The 16,062-nt window shown below is 44.9% G+C and overlaps 1 protein-coding gene across 2 annotated transcripts in view; it reads right to left on the reverse strand.

Moving 5' to 3' along the window:
- The window catches only part of LOC139578695 (unconventional myosin-X-like), a 52,854-nt gene extending 38,858 nt beyond the window's left edge, over positions 1-13,996 (reverse strand). For both annotated transcript variants that reach the window (XM_071406651.1, XM_071406644.1), the window contains exons 1-2: positions 13,319-13,996; positions 4,395-4,450 (exon numbers count right to left, since the gene is read on the reverse strand). In XM_071406651.1, the coding sequence (XP_071262752.1) occupies positions 4,395-4,450; positions 13,319-13,453 (191 nt within the window). In that variant the 5' untranslated portion in view covers positions 13,454-13,996. The remainder of the gene's footprint in view (positions 1-4,394; positions 4,451-13,318) is intronic.
- Between the last annotated feature and the right edge of the window lie 2,066 nt (positions 13,997-16,062).

A 16,062-nucleotide genomic window follows, 5' to 3' on the forward strand; every position in this document is an offset into this window, starting at 1 on the left:
CAGCTTTAAACAATGGCTCATATACAGAAGTGAAAGCTATGCAAGTTACCCAGACTTTATTAGACATCTGAACAAACACACGAGCAACTGTCATATACCACAGAGGTTTCTTAGACAAACACCAGTCTCTGGGGAAACCTTCAAATACAACACATACTGTAGGTAGGTAATGAGCAATCACAGACCACAGTCTCTTTGTGGAATCTGTGGAGGGAGGGAAGAGGCCCATCTTTCTCTCAAGTCCCCATCCTATCCTCCTCCCATTCCCCTCTCCGTCTCCAGTGTGCCTGGCTGGGCCTCTGTCTGAGCTGAGACGGAGGGGGCTGGTGGGAAAATGGGAATGTGGTGATTAAGAGTGGGCCTATATGACCTCCCAGCTCTAAAAATACACTGTTTACTCAAGACCACTGCCAAGGAATTCTGGACTAGGCAGAGGGGAGTGCATAAATGTGTTTTGGGGGGAAACCGGAGAGAGAGGACAGGAAGTGTGTCTGTGTGTGAGGTCATGTGTGTGTGTGTGTGTGAGGCCATGCGTGTGTGTGAGGGCATGTGTGTGTGAGGGCATGTGTGTGTGTGTGTGTGTGTGTGTGTGTGTGTGTGTGTGTGTGTGTGTGTGTGTGTGTGTGTGTGTGTGTGTGTGTGTGTGTGTGTGTGTGTGTGTGTGTGTGTGTGTGTGTGTGTGTGTGTGTGTATGCATGCACATGAATGCATTTCAGGAGCTTGAATAGAGCTCCTGAAAGCTACATTAACAAAGCCTTGATATCTTGGCACTTGAAGCTGCGCTGCCGGTCAACTTAATAAACCTGTCATGGTTCGATTAGTATGGAGAGTTGACATAAGAGCTCCTAGCTCTGTCCGAGTACTGACACACACAGGCAATTACCACACAGATCACATCCAAGGACTTCTTGGAACACACAGATACACACACACACATACACTTCCAAAGACAGTTGTAAACACTGTCTCTTTCAGTCTCTTCCAGCCATCATTGTCTGGCATCCCACACCAAGAGTCATGCTCTTGACAGAGAGTGTGTTTCATAGAAGGGAGAAGAAAGAGAGGGACAGAGAGAAAGAAACCGAGAGAGAGAGGGGGGAAAAAAAGCTAGCGAGAGCTTCCCTCAGTGGTCCCACTGTGTTCTGCCTCCTGTGTGTCTCCTAGCCTCCCACTCCTCTGTCTGTCCCTGGGCTGCCAACGAGGGGCTCGGTTGAGGCGGGAGAGGGAAGGAGTTGGGAGAAAATAGAGATGATGTGAGACAGATATGGATGCATGGGAGCGAGAGGCTCCTGTCCTGTTTGAGGGGCAGGCAGTAGGCTGTATGGGTTGGGGTTGTATGACAGGCCCCTGTTAGACATCATGGGCCTGACTGCTGCTGACACTGAGCTTGGCACCACATGCTGGGATGAGGGGGCGACTACGGTCTGTCTATTGTCTGTCTACTGACTGTCTACTGACTGTCTACTGACTGTCTACTGTCGGTCTACTGACTGTCTACTGACGGTCTACTGACGGTCTACTGTCGGTCTACTGACTGTCTACTGACTGTCTACTGACTGTCTGCTGTTGGTCTACTGACTGTCTACTGTCGGTCTACTGACTGTCTATTGTCGGTCTACTGACTGTCTACTGACTGTCTACTGACTGTCTATTGTCGGTCTACTGACTGTCTACTGTCGGTCTACTGGCTGTCTATTGTCGGTCTACTGACTGTCTACTGACTGTCTACTGACTGTCTATTGTCGGTCTACTGTCGGTCTACTGACTGTCTACTGACTGTCTATTGTCGGTCTACTGACTGTCTACTGACTGTCTACTGACTGTCTACTGACTGTCTACTGACTGTCTACTGTCGGTCTACTGTCGGTCTACTGACTGTCTACTGACTGTCTACTGTCTACTGACTGTCTACTGACTGTCTATTGTCGGTCTACTGACTGTCTACTGACTGTCTACTGTCGGTCTACTGACTGTCTACTGACTGTCTACTGACTGTCTACTGACTGTCTACTGTCGGTCTACTGTCGGTCTACTGTCTGTCTACTGTCTGTCTACTGACTGTCTACTGACTGTCTACTGTCTGTCTACTGTCTGTCTACTCTGTACCAGACAGGCACCATGGGTGAGCTGCCACTCTGGGTTAGTAGGTCAACGCAATGGGAAACTAACATACAACACCTAACCTAAAATGGACATATGTTGCCCATATGGGCACATGCCAGCCCTCCCATCCGATCCCACACCTGTCTCCACTCTCTCTCTCTGCAGTATCACACCTCAATCAACCTAGCTAACCAGAGGCTTTGTTCACTTCACACTAGACACTGTGGACGTGAATACACATGTAACTACGCCCACTGAGCTGCTCAGGAGAAGCTCTCTATCCACAGAACAGAACGTGAAGCCTGCAGGGCTCATAATGAGTAATAACGACTACATGACATGACTAATCATGTTCAAATGAAGGTGCTATAAAGGTTAGTGCACACAGACGGAGGTGTGGGATGACCTGCTCGAACCTATACTCTCCTATTCCGGATGAACAGAAATCTGTGAAGCTCACTTTCAGAATAGTACAAACTCTCAACATCCCTTCAATATTACAGTGCTTTTCAATACAGACCTATTCTGCTTAGCCTACATTCACTTGTGACTGAATTTCATGCCTTGAATTGTCTAACTTGACTCTAAATGGGGCCCCTAAACAACTAATTAAACTGGTCTAATCTGTGCGAATATATCTGAGATAAATGTGACTATACGTCAGTGTCTCCTCCCTGCTTTGTAATGGGCCATTAGATAGGTGTACATAGGTGTGGCCAGTGGCAATGTAATGGTTGTGTAGCACAGCATCTAATTCTTAGTGTGATGATTATAGTCAGTCAGTTATTTGACACACTCCCTCTAGCGCCAGCAGTAAATCACCTGTGTGACAGCTCTGAGGCCTGTCGCTCTTCTCTGCTCTGTGGAGGTGGCAGCACACACACACACACACACACACACACACACACACACACACACACACACACACACACACACACACACACACACACACACACACACACACACACACACACACACACACACACACACACACACACACACTTGTGCCAGCCTCGCCCCTCCAGGGTGTGTTCCTGAAGTGAGATTGAGTCACCTCGCTCACCCTGTCTTCCCTCCCTCCCTCGCTCCCTCAGGAGGCTGCATGTCCCGTCTGACTTGAGGCTTCAGAGAGCCTCAGCTCACCGCTCCCTCAACGCCCCCACCCTCAGCCCCCTTTCCTGTTTGAGTTGTCCTCTTGTAGTGAGTTGTGACATTATCAGGCATGTATACTGTTCATCAGCTACGTTATATAATTCTAGGACTTTTCACCACGCTGTCTGTGCTCTGAGAGGACTGAGACTGAGATTGTCTGGGAGTGAGGTGGGGGAGGGGAGGGGGTAGATAAGGATATGATGCCTGACTGATAGTGTGATGCAGGCCTGAGATCACTCATCTCCCACTCAACCACCACCATCCCACACTCACGTCATGTCTTGGCTCCCGAGTGGCGCAGCGGTCTAAGGCACTGCATCACAGTGCTAGAGGCATCACTACAAACCCTGGTTTGATGCCAGGCTGTATCATAACCGGCTGTGATTGGGAGTCCCATAGAGCGGTGCACAATTGGCCCAGCGTTGTCCGAGTTAGGATATGGCTGGAGTAGGCCGTCATTGTAAATAATAATTTGTTCTTAACTGACATGCCTTGTTAAATAAATAAAAATAATAATAAAATGTGTGTGTGTGTTATCTTGCACCCCGGTATGAGAGTCCCTCTGTCTCATGCTGACAGATGGCCTACGAATCTGGTAGTGGTATTGGCGCGTCCTACAGATATAGAATCTTAATTTGATCACCCTGTTGTAGGAGAACTTGTAGTGTATTTGAGGTTTAAAAGGCTTCTGAAGTTTGTAATTTCCACTTGATTTTCCCTTACAAAAAATGTATCAACCCCTACAAAAATGACCATTAATTATAATGCACATAATAATTCAAATTTCTTGTCACTGCAGGATAATTTTTATGTTGTAGCAAATTGGCTCAAATTAAGATCCTACGTGTACTTCTGCATGTGTGTGTGTGCGTGTGTGGTCAGGCATACTATGAGTCTTGTGGTGAGAAACCCCATGAACCAAGCTCTGTAGAGGGAAGTAAAAGATAAAAAGATTGGGTACTAATGATGTCCGTGCTTGGTGACACATCACCTACACAGAATCATACATGGACATCAAGAGCTATAGAGGAACTGATGTAAACGTTCTGAAAAACTGGAACACTGACTTCCTTAAAGCAGCGCAACGTGTGTTCACTCACACACACACGCATTCACAAACACACACACAAACAACTTACCCGTTTGTCCCATTGGCTGTGCGAGTCGGCTGAGAGAGAGTCACCTCAAGTGGACCCTGTGAAAAAAGCAACAAAAAAAAACACTTAACCCAGCTAGCACATTTGGTTCCTTGAATGTTGTGGACACGTACGTTTTTGGTTTCCCATTGGTTCTGGGAATGAAGCCATATGTTTCCTGACCGGTAAAACGTTCTGAGAATGGAAGTGAACATTTCGCCTGTTCTGGGAACATTCATATTTAGGTTGAAGGGAGATTCTGAGAACGTTTTACTATGGTTCCCTGAACGTTTCCTGAGAGGTTTATTTATGTTCTGAGAATGGAAATTATAGGTTATTTGAAGGCAATAAAAATAAGGTTCTGTGAACATGTTTCAACAAGACTTTTAATAACACTGTTAGCTTAGTTGAACTGTTTTGAACTCCAAGCACAAATCGCAAATAATTTGCTTAGGCATTAATCATGTAAACACACGTATTCTTTTATTGTGGCACATCAGTGAGATTTTAATCTATGACCTTCTGTTCTGTATCCATGGGATTAGTCCACTGGGCCACCAGGATGGAGCTAGCATGCCATGTTTTTTAACTCATACAAAGAGTTAAAAAACTCAATTTCAAAGGAAACAAGCACTGATTAAGATCAGGTGTGGCCAATTAGTAGGCGCAACCAACACAGCTGAACACGCTTAACAAGACAGAGGATAGAGATAGTTTTGTTGATGCTCCAGAACATAATTCTTTGTTAAATAACATTCTTAGAAAGTTCTCTGAACGTTACTAAAGTGGTTTGTGGTTTGTGGTTTTTATGGATCTTATTTGTATGTTCTCTGATCTATTTGAGAACATGACTTTAAATAGAACCATGATTCCTCATGTAGGAAACGTTATGCCGAAACTACTGAAAATCCCAAAGAAGAATGTTGTTTCTTAACATACTCAGAACAATCTAAGCACATGACTTTAAATAGAATCCTGAGGAAACCTATAGGAAACGTTATGCTGAAGTACTGAAATTCTCACAGAAGAACGTTGTTTCTTAATGTTCTCTGAACTATTTGAGAATATTCCCAATTGTTAAACCAGTTGGAGAACGTTCCTAGAATATTACCAACATTTTTATTAAATGTAACCATGTTTGAACTTTTAGGAAACGTTCTGTTCAAGTAGTGTAAATGAGCTTAGAATGTTCCAAAGCCAAACAACTATCCTGCACCATTCCCAGGAGGTTTTGGGAAGGTAGTATGTAAAATAACCATAGGACCAACACCCTCCCACCAAGATCAAAGAAACATATGGTCCTCATAACGTTTTGTGCTAGCTGGGAAGAGTCTGCATTCTGATTACAACATACATGTGTAATGAGGGGTGATCTGAGAGAGCTATGGGCCCATCAGTTCAAGGTAGATAAATAACCCCGCGGAGATTTAATGTAGGCTAGTTAATGTGCTATGACAGTTAGCACGGTAGGTTCCCAGGTGGGTTCCCAGGCAGTCTAGATGGGGTGATTTCCCCCCTGAAGGTTTGCCCTACAGTACAGCATTCTGCCTGTCTTTCCTGGCAGCCACACCAGGCACATAGCTGCTCTGTTCTTGTAATGGTTGGCTTTCACATGCAAGGGTGAGATGGTTGGGAGAAATATGGCATTAAAAACAGGCTCATTTAACATAAGCGCCAGGAACAGAGGATTATTTTGTGCTTTAGCTCAACACACACTCCACACCCTTTTATTCACATCCAGTCGTTTCTGTGAAAAAAGGCAACTAACATAAAATATTTGTGGTCGGTCGCACTCCTATCTCACATAGCTGTATGTGTCTTTATTTGTTTATTACGGTTATATAAACACACAAATGACAAAATGATATATTCAAGTTCCATTAAGACTAATGTTGGTACAGTGTCAAAATAAACCAACAGAAATAAATCACTTTTTTTCTTAGCAAACACTTCTAGCCAGAGCACTTGAACCTTTAGGTCACTAGACCAACCAAGGCTGTAACACAGTACAGCCTACCCTCACATGCTGCTGGCCCTCCTCCCTCAGAGAGAGACAGAGAGACAGACAGACAGAGAGTGAGAGGCCACACCAGGGAGACAAACAGACTAGGCCCATAAATGAGGGTGTAGAGACAGACTCCTGTTTCTACTTTAACTGCACTGATGATTAAGCAGAGGGCTTTTTTTCATTTCCTGGAAAATCACAATGAGGGGCCAACATCATTTCAGTGTACAGTACTTTTCCTCTTAAACAGCCATCTATCCCCACCCCTCTCTCTGCTGCACACTGAGAGATGTATCAACTCAATACATGGAGCCCCTGCTAGCAGTCAAGTTGGAACAGTGAACTTTTTATTCTGGACGCCCTGCAGCCAGGGGCTGGAAAGGAGATTTCCTTTTACTGCGTATGGGCCCTTAGGATTCCTAGCCTGGCCTTGGAAAACCTCATCAGAGCTAGCCTGTGATCCAGTCGGCCCGTGTCCGTTGTGCGCTGTGTGTTTCTGTGGCCTGTGATGTTGTCACAGAGTCACAGCCTTGAGGGAGGCCCTGCAGCGGCCCAGCCCGGCCCGGCCCGGGGTTCTGGCCCACCTGAAACACTATCCAGGTCAGCTCTGGGCCCCTCGATGTTCAAACACCACATTTTACTGCTGGGTCTGCTAAGTTTAGGACTCTGCCTCTGCAAAGTGCTTCAGAAAGTTTTTTTTTTTTTTAAATGGGAAAAGAAAAATCCAACTACTAATGTACAGCACGCACTCTGTATGAGGGTAGACACCGGACGGAGGGCCGGAGGTCAAATGAAAAGATAAGAAGAAGGTGTGAGTAATGTGATTGAGTTCAAGTACCAGGGAGAGGTACTGCAAACGTCAGACGAGCTCGATAGGAATGACTGAATGGTGTCGTAAAGCAATTTGTGAATGAGGCCCGAGTGGGCTGTGGCCCTCCTCTGCTCCTGGCTCTGCTTGGCCCTCGGCGACCCTCAACCGTCTGGCCAAGTCCCCGTTCTCTAGACATTCAGCTCACACCAGGCACAGCCTGAGTCTGCCATGTCTGACTGAGAGAAAACTGGTGACGGAACTGATCGCCAATTGCCATACGGGAAGTCGGCTTATAAGTCCAAGAAATAAATCCTCCCCAGTCTTATTGTGAGTCGGTACTCTCTAAGAAAAGAACACTGTCACTGAACATTATCTCCCCTGTCTGTTTATCTAGGCCAGAGATTCCCAAACTTTTTCACTCACACTTATTTCCTGCAATTCTAAATATTTTGTCATGGGGTACAGAGAAACGTTTTAAAGCAAATTTTCTTGCAATTCTGTACATTTTGCATTGTCTAACGTGTATTCATGTGACATTTGAATGACTCAAACATTACAACAAAATCTATGGGCTAGTTGATCTGGACAAGTGATAAATATCTCTCTAATGTATACAATGACTGACATGACAAGAGGAAAACTGATGATGCACTACCCTATTTCAAAATTGCACCTTGTGCATTCCACTATTACAACTTCAAGAGTAAGTTGAAAGCCCCTGCCGATCCCTCGCCCCCCGGTTTGGGGGTCTAAGCTACCTCTTTAAATGCATAGTCCCAAAGATGATAGAAGGAGAAAAGAAGGAGGGAACGGCGTGCTATTCAGAGGTCTGGAGGAGCCGATCTCGAATGGAGAGAGTAGACAGAGTGGAAGAGAGGGCAGGCAGGGGATGAATCATCCCGGACTGGAGCCGGGGCCCGGGAAGGAGGGAGGGAGAGATGCCGTGATGTATTCGTTCCGTGGCTCACTTCCGCTCTCCTCTGGCCCCCCTCCACCACCACCACACCCTCCTCCCCCTGCCTGGCCCTGCAGCTCTCCTGGGAGGCTGAGTAACCAGGATGAAATGCTCGGGCTCTGCCAACGCCAGCCTGAGGACCAGATGTGTGGCCTGAAGGTGGTGAGGCCGCGACGCAACGGAAACCAAATATAAACCAGTGTACCGTAACACCTCTGAAGACTCTTTTCTAATAAAGAGGGAGGAGGGGAGGGCAGAGGCACCGCCGTTAGCCGGTTAACAGGACCCACTTTCGGGCAAGCCAGGACTGGACCTGATTTTTCCTGGTAATGCTGGCATCTGTCGTAGACGGGCACATTGCCTGGTGGCAAACATAGCTAGGCCTAACTTCATATTGCATCTAGCAGAATGCTGAGATTTAAGTGGAAACATGGAAGGGAGAGAGAATGACGGATGTCCTCTCCTAAAATTAGTGCCCTGGCTATCTCAACACTGGAGGCATTCATCTCAGCCTGCCTGACTGTTTGGGCAGCTGTTGGGGGAGCAATTTCTTAGAATCCGGATTGTAAACATGCAGGAGAAAGGTTCTGAACTGGCCTAGGCAGGGACCGCTCTGCCAGCCAAGCCTGCACAAGCGTCACAACTGAGTCATGCCTCCAACCTCAGCTGGAGCACAGGCCGTGCACAGAGGGTCACTCCATAGTTTCAGTATTATGGCTGTTATGCTTCACAACCCTTCTTGGCACCGCAGAGGAAAACGTCGACGTAGTAGATGGTGGTGGTGGTGAAGATGTTGGATGGATGTATCTGGAGCAGAGGGGAGACTCGTCACTCCTCCACCAGGCCTGTGGGTAGCTGTGGTCATCCCTGGCAGCAGCAGGGACCATTTAGCTAACAAGCTTTTGGAGAGAAAATGTTCCAACACACACACACACAGGGAGGGCTGGGAGGTCTGACCTACTGCCTCAAAGTGCGGCTTGTCAAACGCTGGACGTAACTGAGGCCACTGTGTAAACAGTGGAACTTCCCTGTAGGGCTTTCCCAGGACCAGGACTCATCTACGACACCCACCTTCTGACCCCACCCCCAAAACCACCATTGACACCATGGAAAGCTAAATATTACAGTTCACAAATCCTTTGATTTTCCTTGGGATGGACGGCCTTCGGAGTCTGTGCTGTAATGGTGCATTCTTAGTCTGGGTCAGCTGAGGTCTAATTGGTTGGCTCAGCAGGTAGTATTGACTGGTCGTATCTATATCCAGCACACATCAGTGAGAAGGGTCAGGCCGGGAGGAAACAGGATTAGCAGTAGACAGGAAATCAATAATCAATATTTTCTCGGGAGTTGTGTCCGGTTGTAGTTAAGGAGCTGATACAATCTCAAGCGGGAGGTTAGGCCTACTGTTGTAGAAAAGGGTATGAACACACAATAACCTAAGTCACTGGAGCAAACCAAAGCCAGTGGTGTGAACAATAGGCCAAACCCCCATCACCACTCATTCACATAGCCTATGCTCACTGTAGTCCAGATTATCCAACATGGACGGCCACACAATGAATGTGAAATTAGATCATTATTGATTTGAACAGGGATGTTCTTTAGAGGTTACTCTCTTTGTTCTCTGTTGGGAAAGGAAGTGTGCAGCACACTATTGTGTAAATCCATATGAACTCATTTCAAAAGCTTACAAACAGGGTTGTCAAACTATTTAATAATTTCTTGCACAAAAATGTTTTGAATATTTAAAAAAAAATTTTTTTTTAAATCTTTAACGTCAATGATCTAAAAACGTGTAAACTCCGATTTTGTTCATACGTTGTAGCTTAGACCCTACTTTAGATCCTCTGAGGTTTTTGTGTTGTGCCGCCATCGGTTGAGACACAACATGCTGTTGAATACAGGGTGGGTGTCATTTCAATCATAGAAAACAAATCTGAGAATGGACCTGTCCCTTCAGACTAGCTGTAGCTGGTACACCATTCAAATGTCAATTCAATTGCAATTTTAAGTTCTAATTACTACCACAAAGATGGCCGCCGGTCCACCCACCGTCGAATGTCAACTGGTCATGTCTATAATATTATCTATCCTTCAATGATTTCAATAGATTTCCTATGGAGGACTGACAGTAGCCTAAAACGTAAAACAACATATCCCATTCAAGTCAACATTCTCTGATATGTGGACCTCCAACCATCTTTGTGGTATTATTTGAAAGTCTAAATGTCTATTTGATTCTCATTTTAGTACATTTATCAGCCAAAACATGACTCCCACCCTGTATTCAAGAGCATGTTGTGTCTCAACCGATGGCGGGCACAACACAAAAACCTTAGATTATGTCAAATAGGGTCTAAGCTACAACATATGCAAATATGTAATAAATGAAAAAAGAAATTATAAAACAGTTTGACAACCCTGTTTGTAAGCTTTTAAATGATATCAATCTCAACAGTTTATCTTTTACAGTGATGAAGATATGGATGTCTCATTGTATGGTGGGGTATGGAAAAATAGGTCAACGTTATGCACCTTTATCTCTTGAAGGTTTTGATATTCAGGTCCAAAAAGTCACTTTCTGAGCACTTCTACAACAGGCAAATGTGTATGGAAGATTTAGTTCAAATCAAAAGGGGTGCTGTCAAAAAGTGAGTGAACTCAAATGGATTTACCCCACTGTAAGTCACAAAGAGAAGACATGATTGAGGGGCTAAAAGGGGTGGTGACATTTTTGGCCTGGATATGCATGGCTAGGTTAGATGGAGGGGTTATGCTATATGGTGGGAGGTTGAGCACAGGAGGTTGGTGGCACCTTAATTGGGGAGGACAGGCTTGTGGTAATGGCTGGAGCGGAATAAGTGGAATGGTATCAAACACATCAAACATGGGTTCCATGTGATTAATGCCATTCCATTAGCTCCTTTCCTGCCATTATTGTGAGCCGTCCTCCCCTCAGCAGCCTCCACTGGGCTGGAGTGGGTCTTACTTTAAACCCATCAAGCGGCCTTAACTGAGACATACTACAATAACCCTGCATTGATTGAGGAAATGGACCATGGATGGATTTTTTTTTTTAGCTATCACTGCCAGACAGATGGTGCATAATGATCAAGACATGGGATGTTTGCCAAGAACAACTCTCCAGTACTGACACCTCTCTGGATCCCCCTGAGCGCCAGATGTTCCTCTTATCTCCGGACCAGACCAGACTGTTAGTGCAGTTGGACTGCTGGGAAGAGACCTGCCTATCCATCGCAACTCAAGACCATTTTCATTAAAAACGTATCTCCCTCCAGTTTCTAAAACATACGCGTGGAACAGCTGGCAGACAGAACGGATGACAGGAATGGATATCGACTATCACTCGTAACATCTTCAGAGGTGAACAGGAGGGGAGAGTGGATTATTCTGCTGGATGGGTGTTTCATGTCCTTGTTGTGGAAGAAGACATGCTTCCCAATAAATAAAATATGACTGAAAGCATAACATGAAGAAATATTGAATTAGGCCTACAACTAGAGGGCTTGCTAAGCTGCGGTCAGTAATATTGACTTTGACGATGAATTCTAGGTAAAGCTCCTTTTTAATGGACATGTGAGGAGGGTACAGTACGTTGTGTACTAGATTGACGTGAAGAGGTTACCTCAATACAGGGTAACAATGACCCCTCACAAGTGGGCGGACAACGCTGAACTCTCTGTGCCCGATTAGACGACTGACATTACGGAGAAGACAAGGCCACAGTCTTGTTTGCCATACAGTGGACGGAGGCCACAGGATCGATTCCATTCAACACTGGGCTTTTTGGTTGCATCACACTGTGTGAGATTACTCAATGTTGCCCAGGCTTCAAAGAACAGGCCAAACACAGGGATCAACACGCATTCTGTCTGTCTGCATGCCCTGTATCCATGACAGTGGAACTGTATTTTATTGTGATGGAGGGAGCAGGTCACATGAATGACCTGACACACTCCCTGTATCCTGGGAAATGAATCAGTCAGGTCAGCATGATGGTAGTGGTACCACTTCAAAACTGTAAATATGGGCTCTGTGACAAAGCTGATCTAACACAACCTCTAGTCTAGGCCTACCTTTGTGCACATAGGCCTGCTCATTCCTGCCTATGTCTGCATGTTACCATGTGTATCAATCTTGGATAACTATGTTATAACTATGTTATAACTATGTTATAACTAAGCTCACTGGTCACCATAACAACACCCACCCGTAGCACGCGCTCCAGCAGGTATATCTCACTGGTTATCCCCAAAGCCAACACCACCTTTGGCCGCCTTTCCTTCCAGTTCTCTGCTGCCAATAACTGGAACGAATTGGAAAAATCGCTGAAGTTGGAGACTTGTATCTCCCTCACTAACTTTAAGCATCAGCTATCTGAGCATCTCACCGATCGCTGCAGCTGTACACAGCCCATCTGTAAATAGCCCAACCAACTACCTCATTCCCGTTTTTATTAACTTTTTTTGCTCTTTTGCACACCAGTATTTCTACTTGCACATCATCATCTGCACATCTATCACTCCAGTGTTAATTTGCTAAATTGTAATTACTTCGCTACTATAGGCTATTTATTGCCTTACCTCCTTACTCCATTTGCACACACTGTATATAGATTTTTCTATTGTTATTGACTGTACTTTGTTTATCCCATGTGTAACTCTGTGTTGTTGTTTTTTGTCGCACTGCTTTGCTTTATCTTGGCCAGGTCGCAGTTGTAAATGAGAACTTGTTCTCAACTGGCCTACCTGGTTATATAAAAGGTGAAATTTAAAAAAAATAAAAAGTTAACTATGTTATAACATGTACATGTGTCATAGTAAGCAATCAGATTCAAATACAATTTCTACTTTGTGTACTCTCAAACGTGTTCCATACAGGTTAAATGCTTGATTACTTTTTATAAACATGTAGCGTCAGCCTTTATGGTGTCTCCCTATGTAGCAAAATCCCATCTGACTGACATATTGGCTGTTATTTAGTAGTCACGAAGATGAGAATAATACATAGGCTGTGCATAGATGCGTATGACAAGTCTTAACAACGCCGTTATAACTGCATCATAGGGGAGGAGGGGGCAGACAAATCATATTAACATGGTAATACTAATAATGCATGCAGATAAGGTTCCTTACACGTCCGTTGCAAGTCAGATCCTCCTTGTTGCGCAACTCAAAAGATTCTTCCTCCTCTTTCTCCCCATAGTCCCGTCCGAGCAAATTGAAACCCTGCCTGCAGCACAGAAACCAACAAAATCCTTGCACAGGCATTCAAATCGGGTAAAGTCAGGTGTTTTCGACGATTCTGGTCGTAAAGTCAACATTCAACGTCTGGCCTCTGGGGGTACGCGTGTACGTCTCACAGTACGTAACTAAATCCAGAGTCGCGTGAGGATAACATCCAAGTTGAACAGCTTCTCTCCATAGACTTCCAGGGGGAATATGACAAACAGACACATACGCTAAGAGAACTGTCCAACACTAGCCTATAGAAGAAACATAGAAGCTATCGAAGAGTTCAACCTGGTGAAAATTAGTCTGAAAGTTGTGTCAAATATGTCCTTCCAAATGTCTAGTTGTTGCCTTGTTCCCGAGACTTTGCTCGTATCTGAAGTCGTTGCGCAAGTTATCACAAGCTAACTAAAATACCAATGTATCTACTTTCAAGCCTAAATACCACTACTGGCTGTCAAAACCATGAATATTGTAAATAAAAGCCGTCTAAAGAAATCAATATGAGGAGCGAAATTCGTGTTGCCTGCTGCTATTCACATACTACAGTGTAGTAGCTAAACTAAAGGGTAGGCAGGCGATTATGACTTACTTGACTTGAGTTTGAACAAAAGCGTGCCAGAGATCAGCCAGCCTTGAATGGGCGGGTCGAGCCGTCCCCTCATGTCGAATATGAAATGTAACTGGCTGGACTATAACACGCCCAGAAAAGGCACGCCTATCTTACACGCCCCCTCTTCCAACAGACTATTGCGTCACATGCCTCTTTGATGACCTACGACTTTAGCATCCTTGCCCATCATTCTTGAGAAAAAATGTTTTCTTACCACATCTACTTCATGTTTGTGTGAAGGCTACTGTAAATACTGTGTTGGTAGGCCTAAGCCAGTACCTTTGTAATTGTGTATTTTCATGCTGTTTTTTTTCTGGTTGATTTAGCGTGTGTGCATGTGTGTTGTGCATGCTAGTGTGTGAGTGTGTGTGCATGCCTAATGGTGATGTTAATACAGGTATTTGCCCTCGGAAACACAAGAAATGCCTCATTAGGAAGCAGATGGACTCTGTCCCTTTATTCTCTATTCCAGTAAACTCCCTTCAATGACTTCACGGGCAGTTGTGGTGATCACTGATCACTAATAGAGAGAGCTCTTCTTCCCAAATGTTGTTAACAAAGATAAGCCTGTCTGTGACTTTGTTTGGGTTTGCACTACAAGAAAGCATTTTTCTCTACTTGTGATATCAGATTGAACTCATGAGTGTATTACTTGGTGGTTGGAACTTCTTAATCATGACTACCAGATTTGATCCGATTATATCTAGATGTGTTTTTAGCCAATATAAATTTGGCAAATGATACTTGTTGTTTTGTTCCAGAGTGAATATTGATCAGTAATTACCATACAATATAGCTTTGACACTAGACTAATATACTGGACGAGTGTATGAAATTTGCTTTGAGAGCAATTCAGGAGAACTAGAAAACAACCAACACCTCCAAACTTCTATCCACATTCCCCTGACTTACATAGGCCTACAACCTCTTAAAATGGTCCACACGCACACAGTCGTGAAGAAGGCGCGACATTGCCTCTTCCCCCTCAGGAGGTTGAAAATATTTGGCATGGGACCTCAAATCCTCAAAAAGAGCATCTTGACTGGCTGCATAATTGCTTGGTATGGCAACTGCACCGCCCTCGATCGCATGGTGCTACAGAGGGTGGTGTGGAGAGCCGGGTACATCACTCCCTGCCATTCAGGACCTCTATATCAGGCGGTGTGAAAGGAAGGAAAATTGTTAAAGACCCCAGCCACCCAAGCCATAGACTGTTCTCTCTGCTTCCGCACAGCAAGCGGTTCCCGAGAAACAATTCTAACACCAACAGGCTCCTGAACAGCTTCTATCCCCAAGCTATAAGACTGCAAAATAGCTAACAAAATGGCTACACAGACTTTCTGCATGGACCCTTTTAACATTATTTTTACACAGACTCTATGCACACTCACAGGACTTTACACACCCACTCACACTGAGACACACAAACACACACACACATTCATACTAACTCTACACACACGCACACACACTCACATACAATCATTAAATATGCTGCTGCTACTCTGTTTATCATATGTCCTGATGCCTAGTCACCTTACCCCTATAAATATCTACCTCCATGCACACTGTAAATATGGTATTAGCACTGACCCTGTTTTTAAATACTGACCCTGGAACTGACCCTGTATATAGCTACTGACCCTGGAACTGACCCTGTATATAGCTACTGATCCTGGAACTGACCCTGTAAATAGCTACTGACCCTGGAACTGACCCTGTATATAACTACTGACCCTGGAACTGACCCTGTATATAGCTACTGACCCTGGGACTGACCCTGTATATAGCTACTGACCCTGGAACTGACCCTGTATATAGCTACTGACCCTGGAACTGACCCTGTATATAGCTACTGACCCTGGAACTGACCCTGTATATAGCTACTGACCCTGGAACTGACCCTGTATATAACTACTGACCCTGGAACTGACCCTGTATATAGCTACTGACCCTGGAACTGACCCTGTATATAGCTACTGACCCTGTATATAGTTACTGACCCTGGAACTGACTCTGTCTATAGCTACTGACC

This window comes from Salvelinus alpinus, chromosome 1 (assembly GCF_045679555.1).
Source record: "Salvelinus alpinus chromosome 1, SLU_Salpinus.1, whole genome shotgun sequence".
Classification (NCBI taxonomy): domain Eukaryota; kingdom Metazoa; phylum Chordata; class Actinopteri; order Salmoniformes; family Salmonidae; genus Salvelinus; species Salvelinus alpinus.